General features: G+C 37.5%; 1 protein-coding gene across 7 annotated transcripts in view; it reads right to left on the minus strand.

Moving 5' to 3' along the window:
- Nucleotides 1-4,751: 4,751 nt before the first annotated feature.
- The window catches only part of lmo3 (LIM domain only 3), a 44,767-nt gene continuing 30,747 nt past the window's right edge, over nucleotides 4,752-18,771 (minus strand). For all 7 annotated transcript variants that reach the window (XM_058774278.1, XM_058774276.1, XM_058774274.1 and 4 more), the window contains 2 exons: nucleotides 15,920-16,045; nucleotides 4,752-6,252 (listed from right to left, as the gene is read on the minus strand). In XM_058774278.1, coding sequence (XP_058630261.1) covers nucleotides 6,147-6,252; nucleotides 15,920-16,045 — 232 coding nt within the window. In that variant the 3' untranslated portion in view covers nucleotides 4,752-6,146. The remainder of the gene's footprint in view (nucleotides 6,253-15,919; nucleotides 16,046-18,771) is intronic.

Genomic DNA, 18,771 nt, shown 5'->3' on the forward strand with positions numbered 1-18,771 from the left:
TCTGTGTCGATAACACGTCTTGCATTCTTTAAATAACAGATCACAGATCAGCTGAATGAGCCGCATGGAATAAATTGCCAGTGACATTTAAGGTGAAATAACTAGCATTCTTCCTGCCTAACAGTGTATGATGAGCCACTTATGTGCATCTGCGAAGTTGAGATTGACGCGAGGATGGAGAGGCATGTTTGTATGTGCGTGCAAGCTTGGGTTTTTTGTGGTGTGTGAATCTTCATTACGGACCCCTGACAGGCCTGTGGATGTGTACCATGTGCATAGATTGTTGTGTTAATGTTGATGGTAATGGTTTAAGCAGTGATAACAGAATCACACGACTCGTCTGATATATGGTTTGTTTCAGAATGAACAATAAAAAATAATTTGGTTTTAGCACATCTAACTCAAATCTGTTTTCAAATTGACAGTCTTAAAAGCAAAACCTCACATAAAACTCAAGTTCATCCATCCATCTGTTTGTGGAACTTTAATTTAAATCAACAAGAAAACCACTGCTAGTGTTTAAAAGTGAATTTATCTTGTTTTAAGGATTTTTTTTTTTTAACTGTAAAGCAAGGCACTTATATCACCCTTATATCATGTCTTACTATAAGCTAACAGAAATGTTTATGATCTGATATCGATTTTCTTGATGTACTCAATGAATCGTGCTTGATAACAGGTGTATGTTTAGGCTAAAAATAGCATTTTAGCTTAGCTTAACTTAGCTAAATTAGGACAGTTTAAATGAATTGGTGCATGTTTAGACTAAAAATAGCATTTAGTTTAGCTTAAGTTAGCTTAATGTTGACAGTTTAAATTAATTGTTTCATATTTAGGTTAAAAATATAATTTTAGCTTAGCTTAAGTTAGCTTATGTTGGCAGTTTAAATTAAATGGTGCATGTTTAGATTAAAAATAGCATTTAGCTTAAGCTAAATGTTGACATGACAGTGTACATTATAGTTTAACTATTTCAGCTGCTCAGATTTGCTTTAAAATCCAGCTTGATGTATAAAACACCTTCTTTTACTGATTGTATGTCGATTCTAGTCAGAAAATATATTGTTTGTAGCTTTCCATTCAGTGCTAACCATATATTGTAGTGAACTTGTATTTTATTAATTAATGTTTGATCTATCAAAGCATTTCTATCTGTTTTTTATTAAGCAGTATAGACAAACATGCAAGTGCCCTCATTTTTGCTCGCTCTTTTCTTATATAAAGATCTACATAGATCAGATTTGATAAATTTTTGCAGCTTGTCTGAACAAAAAGGCTAGCAAAATACAGATTTGTGAGTGTTAAGTGTGATTAGGGATGTGTTTTATACACTGAGTACAGTGATTACCATTATCCAGACCCCATTACAACGTCTTTATCAGGTTTTGTTTTTAAGTAAGAAAGTGTCATTGTGTTTAGTCAATACCAGCTAATGATCTGCTAATCAGGAATGGGAAAAGAGCTCGTTGAGCATCCGTACTAGCCGTTGGCTAATCTATCCGAGGGCTGTTTTCCACTGGGCAGCGTACATTCGAATTGGACCAAAAATTCTTAAGTCCATTATCGGTGCAATAAAGAGCTAATGACCCAATGACGGGAATATATTTGCTGTGGCACCCATCTCTACGAAGAGGCCGAAGGATAAGGAGTCATTAAGACAGTGTTATCTGGTCCAGATAGCATTGGCATGTCTGCGCAGATCATTATTTTCGCCCCTGGAGCCGTTTGCCAAACGAGAAGAGCCGTATGAGCAAAGCGGCCGCTCAGACTCAGCGGTCAGCTGCGGTGTGGAGGGGGAGCTACTAACGATACGTGCCCTGGCAGCTAATTCTCTTCCTAAATGCCCCTAATGACTATTTTATGAAAGGATTGGATTTTATTATTCGTTTTGCCTTAGTCAGCTTGCTGTTTGCTGGAGGTTTGAAGACAAGATGTTTCTGCGCTACACACATGTTATCTTTTATTCTTTTGTCAAGCATTGGTCTTAAACAAACGCCCCTGTGAATAGCCCTGATAAAACAATAACAGTGTGTTAAATAAGACCGTTTGTGCTGTCTCCCTCAATGCTTTCAGAGTGTTCTTTATATCTGAGTAAGAAGACATGATGAAAGCTGCTTTTACATGGAAATACAACAATGCAAGGTGAGGAGTTCTGACAGAGGAACAAAAACCCAAATTTGATGCCATTGTATCTATTTTGACTTTGTTGAAATAGGTAGAAAATAGCTTTTTGGTGCATCTGACTCAAATCAGTTTAGTTTTTTGTTGTTTGAACAGCAGAACACAAGATCAAGTTTACAGACCTGATCAAAACCATAACCAACAATCGAAATCAATCATTCATTCATTCATTCATTCAATTTCAAGATCTGATCCAAACCACATCCAACAATTGAAATCTGATTAAATTTGATCGTTCATTAATCTGTTCATTCATTCATTTATATTCATTGGATTTCAACATCTGATCCAAATCACATTCAAAAGTTAAATGTTATTTATTTGTTTGTTTATTTAGTGAGTTTCAAAACCTGACCTAAACTACAAATGACAGTTGAAATCTTTTAGAAAATTTAAATACAATTTTTTACATTTATTTATTTGAATTTGAAAACCTGACCCAAACTAGATCTAACAACTGAAATCTGATTAAAGTAATTTTGCAACTGAGTGTTTTTTTTTTTAAAGAATGTAGCATGCAAGTAGAGCCATACAAAGCGTGCTTTTCTTTCGTAGCAACTATGTGATATTACTCAACAGTATGGTACTTTGCTAAATTGTATTGTGCATGATTGTAAGTACTATATAGTACTTGTGTTGTGTAAATATATATATATTTCAATGACCACAGTGTTACCGCTAACAGTATGGTTTCATTAAATCTTCCTTCAAACACTTCAACATATGAGACAATTACGGTAAATTAGCGGAGTGGATCCCCCCCAGTTCCTTCAACTGGATTGTTATCTAGCGAGGTTTCAGAGCCGTCTCTGCTTTTATGGAAGGACTTAACAGCTTGAGTCTAATCAAAGACATTTTTCCCTCTGTGTTTCAGGCTAAAGAAATTCAATTAGTTTAATTGGTCTGCTTATTATAGGCTGTAATGTGATGTGAGTGCCGCTGTTGTCAAACTTCACAGGCTACTTTAAACAGCCTCCTTAATTAGATGGAGAACTTTAATCTCAGTGTTTCAATTGTACAGTGAAGAGGATCTTCAAGCAATATTCTGGCTTTGCTTGCAAAGCAAACTACAAAAGCTTTTAAATAGCTCAAGTGTGGGCCTTCCTTACATACTTCTAGGTTTATAAACACAGACAATATTGCAAGTTTTCATTACACTTCTCTCTGGAATACATAATTCTGATTAAATACTTGTGCAATGACCATTAATATGTATCTGATTATTATCTCATGCAGATGATTTACATACAGTAGCTATGATAGTTTCATGTCGTCATTTTGTGGTTGATTTTAAATAATTAAATATATATATATATATATATATATATATATCATAAAAGCAATCTCACACTTACAGTTGTGCTGTAGTTCTAAATCACTGCGCAGTATTCAGTATCAAAACTGCGCTCCGCTTGCTTTATATTGCCTAAACAAACCCCTACAGGGTAAAAGTAAGAGCCCTCTGCTTTGTTTTAGGGTCTTAATCACCAAGGTCAAGGTTAATTTTGACCGGGTGACCACCTTTATGTTAAAACACTTCCCCATTAAACACGCAGCTGTTTTTAGCAGGACTGGTGGATCTATTTCTTTCTCTCTCACCCTTTTTTCCTTCCCCTAGACTAAAGGGGTAGCAATTTTTGAGGGGCAGTGACAACAAAATGGATGACAATATGACAAATTGCACTTATGATCAATCACAGAACCGGAAGTGCAGCATGGTCTGGTGGATAGGCTAATGGAGTGGAGACCCGAAGGTTCACCACTGGCTGCTCGGCATCTACACTTGTGCCCTTGAGTGAGGCACTTAACCCAAATTGCTTCAGTAAACACTCCATCTTAGAAATGACAGTATATGCAAACCAGCCCATCGGCTTTCTTTGCAAACAGAGAGAGAGAAAGAGAGAGGGATCTATTCTCCAAATGGCATTTTCCATAAATTTTGGTGACTTTTTAGTGGCGTAAATCCCATGTTTGTTATCGTGAGAGAAATATTGCATATGTTTTAATCAACTATTATCTAACCTGAAGGTAACCTAGCATGAAAATCAGCTAGTTTTAAATGCACAATATCTCCTTAAAATAGGGATTTTGACCACTTCCACCTCAGCTGTCTTGATCATCTTGATTTTATACTAAAAATAAAAACAGTAACATTATTTGGACCCATTGCGGAAGCTCAAGTTCAACTATTACATAAATTATATGAATAAAAGAAATTTAGTTTTTTAGTTTTTTTTTTTTTAATTACATTTTTAATTTTACATTTTGCTTTCAATATTATTTTTTAAAATTATATTTTCTAGCATTTTTTTTTTTTATTCATTTAAAAATATTTTGATAAGGCAAAAATAACATGGCACCCTGATGTTTTCTTTCCTTTTTTTGTTTTGTTTTTGAACACCTCTTTCCGCTGACCATTTGTTGAAAAACAAACCAAAAAATCTAAAGTATTTCATGTTCTATTTTGTACCCTGTTTGTGGAAAGTGCCAGATGCTTTTTGTGAAATACAAAGAGGACACAAAGAAAGTCACCACAGTGCTAACACAATAAAACTGTATTACATTTGTGCTTAAAATGATTACAGTACAGTATGTACACGTCCTAAAAATAAACATCTCATGCTGAATAACACATAAAAAGAAAATCCATATACAATAGCAAGCAAAAAGGAATATTTTTTTTTTTTTTTAATATGTACAACCACCATATACAAATTAAGTTTGTCCTCATATTTTCTCTAGGCTATGCCCTCGGTTTCCAAAGGTAATCATAGCCCGTAAAAGGATTATCAACGTAGTAGGCTACAGTAGTGATTTGCGCTTGCGTGTTGCCTTGAGTCGATAGTAAACAAAACCCGGTAAAGGCAAATCCCCCGACCAGGTATTCACGTGCTCCAGTAATGCCTACAGTTTATGCGACCTGATTGTGTTTAAAGAGGATTATGTCAGCTGATCAACATGGGCCGCACAAAAAAATACGAGGTGACGTTCGTCACGTCTGGAGGAGATGCTTGGCGACTGAGCGGTGATTCAGTTCAGGTATAAACATGTCAGCCTTGAGTTACACGCAATGACGAAAAGCCTATTAAATAAATACAGTGAAGAAAGTAACAAACCCATCGTTTACACACGTGCCAAACCCAAATGTTCAAAGAGTTCGAGTTCGCTTTTAGGTATAAAACAGGGTGAGATAAGTTTTTCAAAACGTCACTAATGAAATCACACCACTTGATGTTGAAGATGTCGAAGCTCAAAGATCTGTTAGAAAGCTAACATCATGTCTTAACAGGGCTCCATTTCGCAAAGTTGTCCTTAACAGCCAGGACATTTCGTCTATATCAGTAGCATTGTGCTGGGTAGCTCCGCCCACTATGAAATCTCACTGGTTCTCGTAACTGTACATTAAACATCAAAATATCTTCTGATTGGCTGTTTGTGTTTCTCCATAGCTTGTTGCTGGAAATTCAATTAAGACACAATGTAAACGAAAAATAGAAATGACAATGAGGAAACCCATTCAACCTGAGATCTTATGTTGACATGGCTCCTTTTCTTCTCATTCGCCAATAAATACATGATTTTTTTTTTTTTTTAACTATGTGGTCTTGACCCTGTAAAGCAAGTGAAATGCAATTGCGATGTGGACTTGGGGTTGTACGTTTGTGTGTGTTAAAGTTCACAAAAGTCGGGCCATTGAGATGTCTGGTCTTCATAAGGCCATCAGGCAGCGTCATTAAAACCGAACCACAGTCTTGGTCCATCTTCGAACGTTCTCCCACTTACCAAAAACGCCTCTATGGCTAATCTGTACAGTACACCGTCCCTTATGTGGGCTCTTCGTATATACAATGTAATGGGGACAGGGGCTGGAGAGGACACTAGTGCTTCTTGTGTCTGATTGCATGTCCCCTTCAGGTCCTCTCGCAGCTCTTTCCCCTCCTGCGAGCGGCGGGGTCGTGGGGTGGTCAGCGGACCTGCGGCGCGTAGCCCTCCTTCATCAGTCCTTCCTCGTAGTCTGTCTGGCACAGGATCATGTTGTTCTTCAGGAAGAACTTGTCTCCGACGCAGAACCTGCACGGAGGCGAAACGAGAAACAGAAACATGACGTTTACGTAACTCGAGAAGGACGCAGAAGGACTCATTACTAGCAAAACTTGCAGGCTTCCCCACAGAGCCGCATCCCGCCCCCTCAAATATTAGTGTACGTTATCCTGCGGACAAGTCGCTCGGTCTGGAAAGAGTATCTCCAGAGTGCACCTAGCATCTTCTCCACCTGCAGCTGTTTCATAAATATACCCCACAGACGGAGCGCAGGCTTTAGCGCTGCCTGACGGGCCGCTGTCTCACTTGACCTTTTGGAAAGAAGATTATGTTGGTCAGGCATAAGAGAGAGACAAAGAAGGCGGCAGAGAGGGAACGAGAGCGAGCGCTCCGTGTGTTTAGCCGTCCTGAGGGCCGCTTATCTTGCTCGCAGCGAGAGTTCGACAAGGTCGGAGCGCCAGCGAGCGCTCGTGTCTACTGGCCAGCGTTCCCTACCGAACCCTGCCGCCTGTGGACAAGGAGAAAGACGATGCGTTTGAGTGTCTGCTGGTACCATTTTAACAATTAAAAGTTAGTTTTGGAAATGCAAACGTTAAAAGAATAGTCTGGGTTCATTCCGAGTTAAAGTCAGCAATGGAAATGGAAAATCTATTTTCTAAATGCATGTTGTTATTGATCTTATTGTAAATTAGTTTTGACCTCATAATTTTTCAATATATCAACTGATAGACTTTTCTCTGGTGATGTGTGTTGGACGTCTCCAGTCATTTCATCTGCACTCTCTTAGAAAAAAGATACAAAAGTTGTCACTACTTCTGTACATTATTTACCCCTAAAGGGTGCATATAAGTACCTTAAAGGAACATATTAGCACCTAAAGTGTACATATTAGTACCTAAATGGTAGTACATTTTGAAAGGCATAAACCCTGTACCTTTCTTATAATAAACTGCAAGCTTGCATTCAGATCTTTCTTCATCCAATAAAAACCAGTGGACTGAACCAAGTTCCAGCCCTAATTTTTAAAAACATTTTCAATAATCCATTCTGGTGTACACCATAATACGGAAGAAACGCTATTTCCATTATATCATGACTTTAAGTTTGAAACCTTTGTGGCATAACTGTTCATTACCAAAGAAACTCATTTAGACTCATCATCAAAAAAAAAAGAAGATGCAAAAATCAAGGTTACAGTGAGGCATTAACAATGGAAGTGAATTGATAATACTTTATTTTGATAGTCCACTTTAGACATTCTACTAACTATAAGTAACTTTGCAACTACATGTCAACTACCGCTCATTAGAATATTACTAGACTGTCTGCTTAATATCTGCTAACACTATATTTTGATGATCTGCCAAAAGATTTTCTACTGACTATAAGTACGTCAACTTATTCTACTAACCCTAACCTTAACCTAACAGTCTACTAAAACTAATGAGATTTGGTTGACATGTTGTTTTTGTGGTAATCAACAGTATGTCTAACTTGTATTGAACATACAATATTCCTTTAAACATCCTCTATGAGGGGTCGAATAAGATCTAAGAGCCATTACCCTTTCCATCATTGTTGAATACAATGAGCGAGCGCTAGGATACTTTGTAAATGGCTTCCTCCCTCCCTCCCTCCCTCCCTCGCACACATGCACTCCGGAAAACTTTTTTTATACGTTATACACGGCAATGTCAAGCGGGAAGGCACAGCCATTAGTTTGGACCAAGTATCAACAAGTAATATCCATTAATCGCGCTTGTTGACACGGTGATTAACACAAAGCAGAGGTGTGCTTAATGTAATGGTGTCATTCACTCCAATAAAAACGTCCTGTTTAAATGACACATTCTTGCCAGGAATCCATTAGTGTCTGTCTTCTCTGACATCCTGGCCCTCTCCACCTCCTCTTCTGAGCACCTCCATCTCGCTCGTTCGTTCTCTCGCTTTCTCGGCTAATAGGATCTCTCTGTGTTTATTTACAGCCTGTGTTTTCTGTTCCCTCTTAGCCTCGTTGCCGCCCCGTTTCGCAGCGCCAAATTGTTTCTGCTTGGTGAAATGTCAACAGCGTTTGTGACATCTGTGTGCCAATTATGACGAGGATATTGCAGTCAACCCATCAGAGGTAGCGGTAATAAATGCCCTTGCGCTGCCCTCCGTTTTTCTGCTCGTGCAGTCATTACCGATCGCCACATGTTTCCGAGCACCTACATTACCCTTAGCTTGATGCGTCCCCCTCGCCCTCCCCTTTCAATCTCTCATCCCAGATGAGTTCAACTTCAGATTGCTTTAATTGCTTTTTAGTATTTCCCATCAAGTAGAGGAGAAAAAAAAGTGAATGCATTTGATATAGTGTTTGCTCAGGTATGACCATAAATTTGGGGCTTTTTATGCTTTTTTCTAAGGCTGCCGTTTTAACACATTAATTGAGTGTGATTAATTATAAAGAAAATAATGTGATAAAAAATGAACACAATTAATCATGCCCCTGACCCATATGTAGATTACATTTACAAAGTACTAGCAGAGCATTGTAAGTAATTATTTAAAATATAGATTTTTTTTTTTTTTTTTTAAATATGGTGACTCTTTGCAACAAGGTTAAATTTGTTAACATTAGTTAATGCATTAAATATCATGAACTAACAATGACTTCACAGCATTTATTGTGATTTACTGGATTTTGGTGTGGTCATTATTATTAAAAAAAATTTTGTGAGTATGAATTAACAATAGTATATTTAGAAATTAACATTAACGTAGTTTAATAAATGCTATAAAAATGTTCATGATACCTAATGCATTAACAAATTTAACCTTATTGTAAAATGCACTGTTTTTTCCCTAACCATCTGATCAATTTAAGAAGTACAAGCTTATTTTTTTGCATAATGTCTTCCTTATTTTTTGGTGCAATTATAGCTGACTATATGTAACTTTCCTTTGCCAAACTAATTAAGCGATTTAAAAATATGCCAGAAATAGTTTAAATGGCTCTTAAATGACTATTAAAATTGTTTGGCTGTCACAATAATGATTTTCATATATCAATTTAAAATTACAACAATTCATGAATAAATAATATTGTCAAGATTCAGAAAATAAAAATAGCATTATTAAAAGAAATTAAATCTAAGTCTTTCAATTCTCTTCATTTTCTAAGCAAAACATTTATAGATATATGCAACTAAATGCAATTTTATCTGATGAATTAATCAGAATATCCTTCTAATTAAATCAGTTCCATTTTTTTTAATTGATTGACAGCTCTATTTTTCTTAATTAACAATGGCTTTACATTATTCTAGTCTTTCGCTTATATTCCTGTTCTTTCATTTCTACGTCGTTCCCTCTCTCTGCCTCTCTCCTTTTCCTCAGGTGTGACAGTAATGATGAATATGTCTATTGAGACCCATCTTGTTAAAGAAAAGATGGCTTCCAAGGCAGTGGACTTAATGATGTATGGCTTCGTCAGCTATTTGCCTCTGAGGTCTGTGTTAACTAGAGTAGTAACATTCCTCTTCTGTGAAATAACATGCTGGAGCTGAGTGGAGGAGAGAGGACTTGAAAGAGTGAGGGAAAAGAGAGAGGAAATGAATCACGGAGGGAGGTCTATAGATGGAGAAAAAGAAAGTGAACGTCATCGGATGTGAACAAGACATTATCCAACAGAATAGAGTAGATCTGCCGCAGTGTCTGCAATGCAACCGCATGGTTTCCTCTAACGAATGACGACTAGAATTGAGGTTTGCAGACGTCTCTGAAGGGACGAGACCGTCGTCTGTGGTGTAGTTTAGTTACCGCAGTCACTGATGCACGTGCAGCCCAATTTGGCTCAGGCTTTTCAGACTTTCCGACAAGGACGGTGACCCGTACCGGTGACCCCCCTGCCCTGCCACCCAGGCCTCGGCCTTCTCTGGATCTCCCGTGGGGCCTCAGAGCGCCGCAGCCCAGGCTCATCACCGGGAACTGGGACTCCTGAGGTTGGCTGATGAGGCCTGAGCGGACGACAGGCTCATCGATTAGCTGTCCCTTCAGGGCTGATCTGTGGCTAACAGCCGGCTAGAGTCTCAAAACCACACAAACACACTGCGCTCGTGCTCACCGCCGTGGCTGTCGCCCCGATCCCTGTTAACTAATCTGAGGATATAACCTCAAGCCAAGTGAGCAGATCATATCCAACCTATGAATAATCACGCCAGATTAAGTCCGGCTGCGCAGAATGATGGGATACTTTATGGATGACACAGAGCATGTCTGATATCATAAAAGTCTGGAACGTACTGTTCAGTGTTCAGTCAGTGATTAGCAGTTATTGTTAAATAAAACTATTACAAATCCTTGTTTATTAATTTCATTTAAAATGCTTATTTATATAGATAGATAGATAGATATACAAACACACACATACACACATATCTGTTATCTATCTATCTAGATATTGATAGATAGATAGAAACTTAATCAAAAAGTAGAAATATAAAAAAACTAAATATTAAAAAATGTTTAAAAAAGTATTAAAACTGACAATTAAAAATTAAAACCTTTAATATTTTTATTTAAAAAATGTATATATTTTTTAAAATTTTAAATTATTTAAAAAATTCTAGTATATAAATAATACTAAAATAACATGATTAGTTAACATGAAACTTCCCTAATGTATTTTGTGCAGAACTTGATTTTAATCATCACATAAGATTGTGAAAAATTTGCATTTTTAACAAACAAAATAAATAAAAAAAGAGCACAGCTTGCTAAATAATAGGTGAATACGATTTTGATTCATCTCAGTGAATCCTTAGAGCCCATCCTCCAAAAAGATTTTTCACTGATTTGTTCAAGGGCTCTTTCTACAGGTCACATTGTTACAGCAGTAGGTGTCTTTTTGTGTGTTTTGAACGAGCCGACTCATTGACTCCAATGAATCATAAAGACCTATCAAAACTACTTTAAAGAAACTATGAACAATGACAGCAACAGGGCCGTCCTTTGGGCAGTGCAACTGGTGCGGTCACACTGGGCCCCGTGCTTTGAGGGGCCCCCGTGGTGAACGGGCCAAGGGGAAATGCAATCGTGAGACTGCAAACGGACCTAGGAGGCCCTGCGTCAGCTAAGGATGACCTAGATGGAAAGAATCTACTAATATACTGCAATTTTCCTTTCATCAGTCTCGTTCAGTGCCACTGAGATTCGTTCAGACTCAAAACATTGACGTGTTCTGTAAAGATTTAGTTGCTCCAACTAATGAGTCAAATTCACAGTCAAATGCTAGTCAGTCTTTAAAGGCAGGAAAAGCCAAACAGTCACATGCTTCAAAAGTGAGAGATTTGACTCTTATGATTCGTTACCATATTATGTAGAAGTTTCTGGTTTTCATATACGTGTGAGCCAGACATAGTTCAACACTCTCTTTGTGGAAATCAAGCTAATCAGGCGGTATTTAATGGTGCTTTTGTGTGGCCTGACTAATGAAACGACTCTGTAGGAGATGATGGCCTTGCTGATGTGTGTGGGGAAAAGGAGGGGTGGCCCAGCTGTATTAAAAGCTTGATTGTAATAATTTAAGCATCAAACGGTAATGTCGGGACATTACTGACCCTCATGGAGAAGCATAATTATACAGAGTGACCTCTACCAACCCAAGCATCAGAATGCCTGTCCCACGTCACTGATGGCGAGGAGAGCGTTTTGTAAGATGGATTAGATGGCTCTTTTAAAGGCCATGGCCTCTTTAATATTGTTTGAAAGAGGGGAAATGAGAAGGAAGAAAGCAGGGTAGGATGTATATGAAAGTAGATTGAAGGGAAATAGATGAAAAAAAGGGAATGGAAGTATCAAAACAACCCTTATTTAAAGAAAGGAGACGAGCATTTGATAGGACAAAGATCTTTTAATGCAGGATGAGTCATCAATATTTGTGACTATAAATATTACAGTTAATTTTGTTCAAAGTTTTGAAATATATTAGCATACAGACAGCCTGGAAATTAAGATACATGGAATATAAGCCATAAAACTATTTTTGATTTTAGGAAGTCCTTGAACAATGAAAATGAGTAATTTTACCCCTGATTTATTCATGATTTTCATTCAAGCACTAAGTGCATAGAACAAAACAAATGGGAAAAATGAAATCAGGCCCAACTGGCTAGTGAAAACAATAATGCGCAATGTGTTTCCCTAAAAGATCTCCTTCCATCAAAGGCTCTTGAGACAGACTTGCTGTTTGTGTTGATGTTTATCAAAGAGCATCATTGGACTGAGGCTGTACTCGGGTAATGCGGCGAGCTGTCACAATGACGGACGCGTCTTGAAAAGCCCCGCCGTCCTTTTCTCTTTTGGAGGAGTCCATCAAAATTTGCGAGGCTTTCTTGAAAGGCACTGACAGAACAACAAAGTGTCTGAGACATGTTGGGTGGCGGGTGTCTGTGGAGATAATGTCTCGTCAGCTTGTTGACAAATGAATTTTCTCTTGGTCAAATGGGGGGTATTTGCATATCAGACTGTCGATGCGGTGCTCTCTCGGGTAGTGTTTAGACCGTAGAGCCAATGCTGGAAGTTCTTTACGATCTGTGTAGGCTTAATTGTTGATTTTAATCAGGATAAAATCTGCTTTAAGTGGTTTGTACAGCCCAGTGCTGGGTAAATATTGGACAGAACACATGCTGGGTTGTTTTCAACCAACAGTTGGGTTAAATGTTTAACCCAACCTTCTGGGCAGTAACCCAACCGCTGGGTTCGTCCATATTTTACTCAGCGCTGGGTTGTATTTAACCCAGCATTTTTTTAGAGTGTATATGTATAGTGGGCCTAATGCGTATTTAGACATGTACTAGTCTCAACCCACGGACCACTGGCTGAACGTCAGATGCATATCACACTCAAAATTTGAAACACTTCGAAGTTTCGAAGTCGTCATCGAATTGGTTAAATTATACAGGCTTTCCGAGAGACGTGTGTGTCGCGTTCTTTAAGATGCTAAACCCCCTCATGGATTTAAAAGTCTGTCGTGTTTACAACCGTGATGATAAGTGCTTAACAGGATCAACTAAATGCTGAATTTTCAAAAGTATGTGAAAAATTTTAAGTTCGCGGCATAGAATCTTTAAAATATATACAAGAGTTTTACACACTTCTATTGTGGCGACATTTCCATGCCCTAAACATGACGCGGCACAAAACCAAACGTGATTGGTTGCTTTACCTGTCACTATGGCCTCTTGGGTGGGCTTTGGCCATTCAAAGCAGCCAAGGTTCCCAGACCTTCTGTTATCAGTCTGAAGGTCTGGCTATATGCAAGACTAGATGTGTACAAGCTGCATATATAAATTTCAGTGCATTAGAAAACTAATTGGTTAACTACATTAATTAATTAGAAATCAAAGTGGCATCAAACAAATAATGATCTTTTTTTGCTTTTAACCAACTTGTTCCAAGGTGTGTGGGAAATCAGTTCTTCTCAAGTCCAAAAGTGTGGGCTTTGGGGTAAGATTTTTAAATGCTTTTGAAAGAAGTCTCTTATGCTCACCAAGGAATTTATTTGATCCCCAATCCAATTTAAAATGACTGTTTTCTATTTAAATCTATTTATATTTATTGAAATAAAATGTAATTTATTCCTGTGATGCAAAGCTGAATTTTCTGCACTCATTACTCCAGTCTCCAGTGTCACATGATCCTTCAGAAATCATTAGAATATATTGATTTGGTGCTCAAGAAACATTTTGTAAGATCAATGTTTAAAACCATTGTGCTGCTTAATATTTTTGTGGAAACCATACAATACATTTTTAATGGATTTTTTTTTATTAATAAAAAGGTTTATTTGAGCATTTATTTGAATAAAAATCTTTTGTAGCAGTATAAATGTCTTTCCTGTCACTTTTAATCAATTGAATACATCCTTGTAGAATAAAAAAGTATTCCTTCCAAAAATTCTTACTGAACCCAAACTTTGAACAGAATAAATTGGATCTCATTTTATATTTTTTTAATGTAATGCAATACATTTTTAAGCATGGTGTAAGAATCCAAATACTTTTTAGGACCGCTGAATGTGAGCTACTTCTTGCGAAGGACACCTATGTTCATCCATCTCTCCGCAAAACATCCAAAAATGTCAATAAACTGACAGGAAATTCAAGCTTCAGTCTGAGATATGGGCAATTAGCACCGGCTCTGTGCTATAAATCTTGTGGTGAACACCAGTGAAATTGTGATGGGCAAATGAAAGATGCATAGAGGCCTCGTCAGAGCGTGTAAAGCAGACTGACGCCAATTTTATTAAACAGTTGATCGGCTGGCCTAATGTAAAAAGAAAGATTTGCCTGCCTCTAAATGGGCTGTAATGCCGGGCCGGCAGGTAGACCTGTCTGTGACTCTGCTGATGAAGATTAGCTGACTTCTTAGATTAGGTGAGCGTGGTTCGTGCAGTCAAGTGAAGTGGCAAGACAATAACCCAGTGTTAATTGAGCGTAACCGGATCCTGCAATCTGCCCCTCTCATGTGTACTGCTCTCTGGCACCTGTGTGTTTGTATGAAGCAGGTATCTAATGAACAGCCATGCATGAGGTTTCTTCTTTATTTGGCCACGTTCTAAGACAAATGGCCTCTTCTTCTTAGACTGAATGAGGACAAATAACACAATTCGCCCAAAGTAATGAAGAAAACCACAAGCCACAGAATATTTAAGTGTTAAATTGCTGTTTTTGACAGTGAACCACAGAAAAAAAACAATTCATTTTAACATGAAAAGACGATTTAGGAAGATTCTTGTTTTAACATCCATAGAAAAATGTGTGCAACAAAAGGATGTAGCAAATTTTTAAGATTAGGGGTGACAGAATGTTAAAAAAGATTTTAAAAATACAACAATGATCTACTATTCAGAATTAAAGTAAATTTAATAACGTCAAATGCAATAGAAATACTTATTTACTTTTCAAGCCCAACATGATCAGCAATGGTTGTAACTGTTGAAAGTCATTCGTTTAAACCCTAGAAGGGGCAATTCGTGATTTTGAGGGATATTTTGTTCCTGATAATCACTGTGCCCCTGAGTAAGGCATGATGCTTGAGGGTGAGATGTACTATAAACCACTTTGTATACGAACATGTCTATTAAATGGCAGTTTTTTTTTTTGGTTGGGGTGATTGTTATATATGTGGGCTTGTGGTTCAGAGGTGTTGGTAAGAATCACTAGAAATTGCGAATGATGGTGGTTCAATACTTGAATATTACGGTGCCAGCAATTCAAAGGTTGCTGGTTCAAACCCCTGAAGGGCAATTCATGTGCTGGAGAGTTATCCCCTATATCACTGTTTTGCCCTTGAGCAATGTACTTCTTGCTCCAGGGAGACTGTACTTGTAGTAAACACACTGATGTAATTTGGATAAGAAAACATCTGCCCAAACCGTCTTTCGGTGGTAGGGTGGTGGGCTTTAATCCGAAGGTCATTTTTCAAAACCTAGAAGGTTTGATTCATGAACCGGAGAGTTGCTGGGATTCCCTATCACTATTTTGCCCTTGAGCAAGACACGATAGAGGGGTTAAGCGGGACCGTCCTTGTAGTAAATGTACTGTAAGATGCTTTGGATTCAAGACAGCCTTTGAGTTTTAAAAGGCTCAGCACATCTGCACAGAGATACATATGTTTAAAAAATGTTGAAAATACTGAATATGATTTGACTAACCTCTGGTTACACAGCTGGCAGGCAAAGCAGTCCAGGTGATAGACGTTCTCCTTGGCTCTCATGACCATCTCGAATGCTGGGATGAGTTTACTGCAAGCCGCACAGTTCCCCGTCACACCGAACAACCTGATAGATTGAAAAAGATGTGAAGTTTTAGAGTCAGAACCACTGGATCAACCATATCATAAAGATTGAAATGGGACTGTAGGGGTGATTCATGAACAAATTAATCTTATGAACCATAGTTCATAAGGTTAATTTGATTTCAATTTATAGTGAATCAAAGATATATAGAACAAGCATTGTAGTACATTTCACAACTGGCTTTAATGAACCGGTTCTTTTAAGAAAATAAAAAAATCACAAACAAATGACTTTTCTTTCTAGTGAATTAAAAATATAAAGAGCAATCTGCTTAGTACAGTTCACTCTTATGAACTCAATTGTTTTTCAGTAAGTCAAAAACATACTAAGCCACCAGTGTAATCTGATTCACAAACAATTTCTCGCATAAACCGGTTCTTTCTAGTGAATCAAAGACGTACAGAGCAAACAGTGTAGTTGGATTCACAAACAAATGACTCTTTTGAACCGGTTCCTACAACTGAATCAAAAACATACTGATCAACCAGTGTAGTCCAGTTCACAAACAAATGACTCTAATGAACTGGTTCTTTTTAGTGAATCACAAACAAATGACTCTTATGATGAGTCTGTCCTTAAACGAATAATCTTTTTTTATATTCCCATTTATGGGGGTTTATTACACAAGTTTATCATATTACATAAATTATTACAGTGTTTTACTCAATACTGATTATAATATCTGCAACTGTTTGCTATTCATTTTTTAAATTAATATTTTTGTCAGAAGGTTTCCTGTATAGCATTACCTGAGAAACTTATTTGAATTGATATGAAATGTATTAAATATGAATGCAAAATGGACTATATAGCTGAAATGTCCAATTGAACAACATGAATCAAACTGAACAAAGAGCTTGTGAACAGAACCAAAAAACAGTACCGATACCAAGCCTACTTCAATATTTCCCATAATGCATTGATTTTCTTGAACCATATTTAAGGTTGAAAAAGACTGTGCATTGGACAAAAACACACAAGTGGAGTACGATGTGACCATCATGGAGATGTCCGGGCCGGGTGAGGTTAGCGCCACAGAGCTGCTGCCCAGGGATGAGCCTATTATTTTCCAGCCTGCTCGCGGGACATTACGGAGAGGATTCATTAGGGATTCATGGCTGTTACTCCAGCACGACCTAGACCGAGTAAAGGGGGGAAGGGGGAAAAGAAATATCTGATAACGAAATCATATAACAAAATAACCTATTAGGCGGACTTCTTCGGGCACTTTTAGCCGTCGTTGTTAAAATGATAAAACTGCATGCCACTCTCCAGCTCTGTAAGAGATCGCAATCTGATAAATGATCTCGGGGCCTGGGATATGCAGGGTTGTTTATTAACCTTCAGAAACTGTTTCCCACAGGCAAATAAAAAAGAGCCGAGCAGATAGATTGTACTCTCATGAATACCTACAAAATTAAAGGCTACTGTCAACACACCTTGAGACGATGAAGGATATCTCCAATAGCTTTCCAGGTAAGAGGAGAAAGAAAACGAGAGTTCGTCCTGTGGATCGGTGCCGATTTAATTAAAGGAATTATGCCTTTTTCTTTGAGCTGTCTAAATATAGACACGTTCGCGATATCACGTCTCCACTATTTTCAGAAAAAGTGCATAGCCAGAAGGCCTCAGCATGAAAGAGATGAAATGATGAGGCATATTTTTTCCACTCGCATCTTGCAATTATATATATCAAAGATCTAAATGCAAATATAAAAAGGATGATAGATTCACTGTACAATAACTCGCTTGTATAAGGAAAATGATTATGGTGCATTAATGCATGTTCTGAAAAGAAAAGACGCATTAATGCATGCGTTGGATTTCAGTTGATGAATGATAGATGATATCCATATGAAAAAATGATGCTTGAAGGTCTTTTTGTCATCAGGTTGAATCAAACTAGTATTGGGTTTGCCACTCTAGCGAGCTGTGAGCTCAAAACGTATCGTCTCGTGCAAATTTAAAGTAACCAATAACTTTCCTGGAATTGGACAGTCATGCCTTTTTGCTTTGAGCATTTGAGGACAGAGGTCTGTGCTTTGCAAACACACAAAGCATTGAGTGAAGACGACTGCTCTCACCTGAGAATCTAGCTGTGTATTACATGCGCTGCACTGAGAAATCAATAGATGTGTTTTTATTTAAAGAACTGACTGTATTTTTTCTATGTAATAGATTGTGATCCATCAGAAACTAGATGTAAGTGGAGTATCTTGATGTACAATGTGGTCTTTGGGGAATTTGTTTTGCAGCTTCATTTTGACTGCTGATTTTAGCTATTCCCTTGTTTCGAAACTGACAGATTTACTCTTAGCTCATATTCACACAGCACATTAATATACTCCTTTATTTTTGGGTTTCGAGTTGAGTTAGATCGTGTGAAAAGGGAGAGTCTTGAGAATTGACTGAAATGGTTTTGCAAGCCAGAATATTTACGTATCTGAACTCGTCTTTGATGAATAACCACTGTACGTCTTGTATTAAACACTAGATTAAAAAATGTTTGATACAAGTTCAGCTCTTTTTACAGCTTTTGTGGCATACTGTTGATTAGCAAAGAAAATTTAAGTCATTCTTCAATTAAATACATTTATTTATGATTAAAAATATAGTAAAATATTACAAATTAAAACACTCATTTCTATTTTAATAAATTATTTTATTTTATTTGATGTTTTTAATGCATTTTCAGTGGCCATTACTCC

The sequence above is a fragment of the Onychostoma macrolepis genome, chromosome 04 (genome assembly GCF_012432095.1).
Source record: "Onychostoma macrolepis isolate SWU-2019 chromosome 04, ASM1243209v1, whole genome shotgun sequence".
In the NCBI taxonomy this organism is placed as follows: Eukaryota; Metazoa; Chordata; class Actinopteri; order Cypriniformes; family Cyprinidae; genus Onychostoma; species Onychostoma macrolepis.